General features: G+C 51.4%; 1 protein-coding gene across 1 annotated transcript, besides 1 other annotated feature; it reads right to left on the bottom strand.

Annotated features, from left to right (window-relative positions):
* Window positions 1–1,013: a sequence feature (areas not merged during assembly with more than two copies in the genome that could not be assigned to a particular haplotype).
* Window positions 106–927, bottom strand: Tc00.1047053416143.10 (metallopeptidase, putative; the record flags this gene model as incomplete). The annotated part of the gene is made up of 1 exon (XM_797053.1): window positions 106–927. One exon carries the CDS (start codon window positions 925–927, stop codon window positions 106–108), a length of 822 nt encoding a protein of 273 aa, XP_802146.1.

The following is a 1,013-nucleotide window of genomic DNA, read 5'->3' as shown; positions in this document are numbered from 1 at the left end:
GCCCTTCCACCCTCTGTAAAGGGAAACAAACAGGCAACCCAAATGCCACAACAGAAAAGGAACGGGGAAAAAAAACACCCGTCAAAAAAAAAAAAAAAAAAGTTATCAAGAATTTTGTGCAGCCAACTCCTTTTCCAAACGCTTCACTTCACGCTCCATATAGGAAATACAAGCTCTTAGATGCCTCAAGGTGGGCTGCGCAATCAACTTCTCAAGAGTATATAGTTGAACCTCTTGTAGGGCAAAAGCTGCCGCCATTGCGTCAGGGGCATCTTTGCAACGCCGCCTAACCAGCTCCACCGCAGCATTGACCTCGGAACGAAATACATGAAGAAGACGGTGCGTGACTTCGCACGGTGGTAATGACTTCAGCGGCATACTTCCAACAGGAACAATCTCAATCTCAACCTTCTCATGCGTTTCGCCAGGACCTGTCTGAAAGCAGTGAATAGAAACGCTATTTCTGTTCGTCGCGTCGCTGTAAAAAACGCTAAATATCAAACCAACCCAACCGCTTTCCATCTGCTGGTACGAGCCCTGGGAGCGAAGGTCAACCTGCGACGGGTATGGCGTGATGCGGGGGTGGCTGTGGTACCACCCAATCACGCGGGTATGATGTCCCACCTGTTTTGTGTAGCGCTCCGCCTCATCGGAGGCACTGGCAAGCATCTCTGGGGCAATTTCAACACGGTCGGCACGCCTCACACTGCGCTGCAAAATCCAAGCACCCCACACATTGGCACGCTTGCGAACGGTGGACGTTGACGTTGGTGTTGGAGTTGGAGCATTCACATTCCCACCGAAGGATTTGGCACCTGTGGAAATTGCAGGAGAGACGGTTGTAGCCACCTTCACTGTCTCTGAAGAAACAGCAACTGTCGTACTACAACCGTGATGCACGGTGACCTCCCCAAGTAGCAACCCCATCACCTCTTCTTGTTCCGTCGTAAAGGCATGCGCCAGGCACGCCTGTATCACCGTATCCGCGACACAAACCTTTCAAGCGGAGCTCT

This window comes from Trypanosoma cruzi, genomic scaffold (assembly GCF_000209065.1).
Source record: "Trypanosoma cruzi strain CL Brener 1047053516961 genomic scaffold, whole genome shotgun sequence".
In the NCBI taxonomy this organism is placed as follows: Eukaryota; Euglenozoa; class Kinetoplastea; order Trypanosomatida; family Trypanosomatidae; genus Trypanosoma; species Trypanosoma cruzi.
This window is presented reverse-complemented; position numbering and strand designations above follow the sequence as displayed.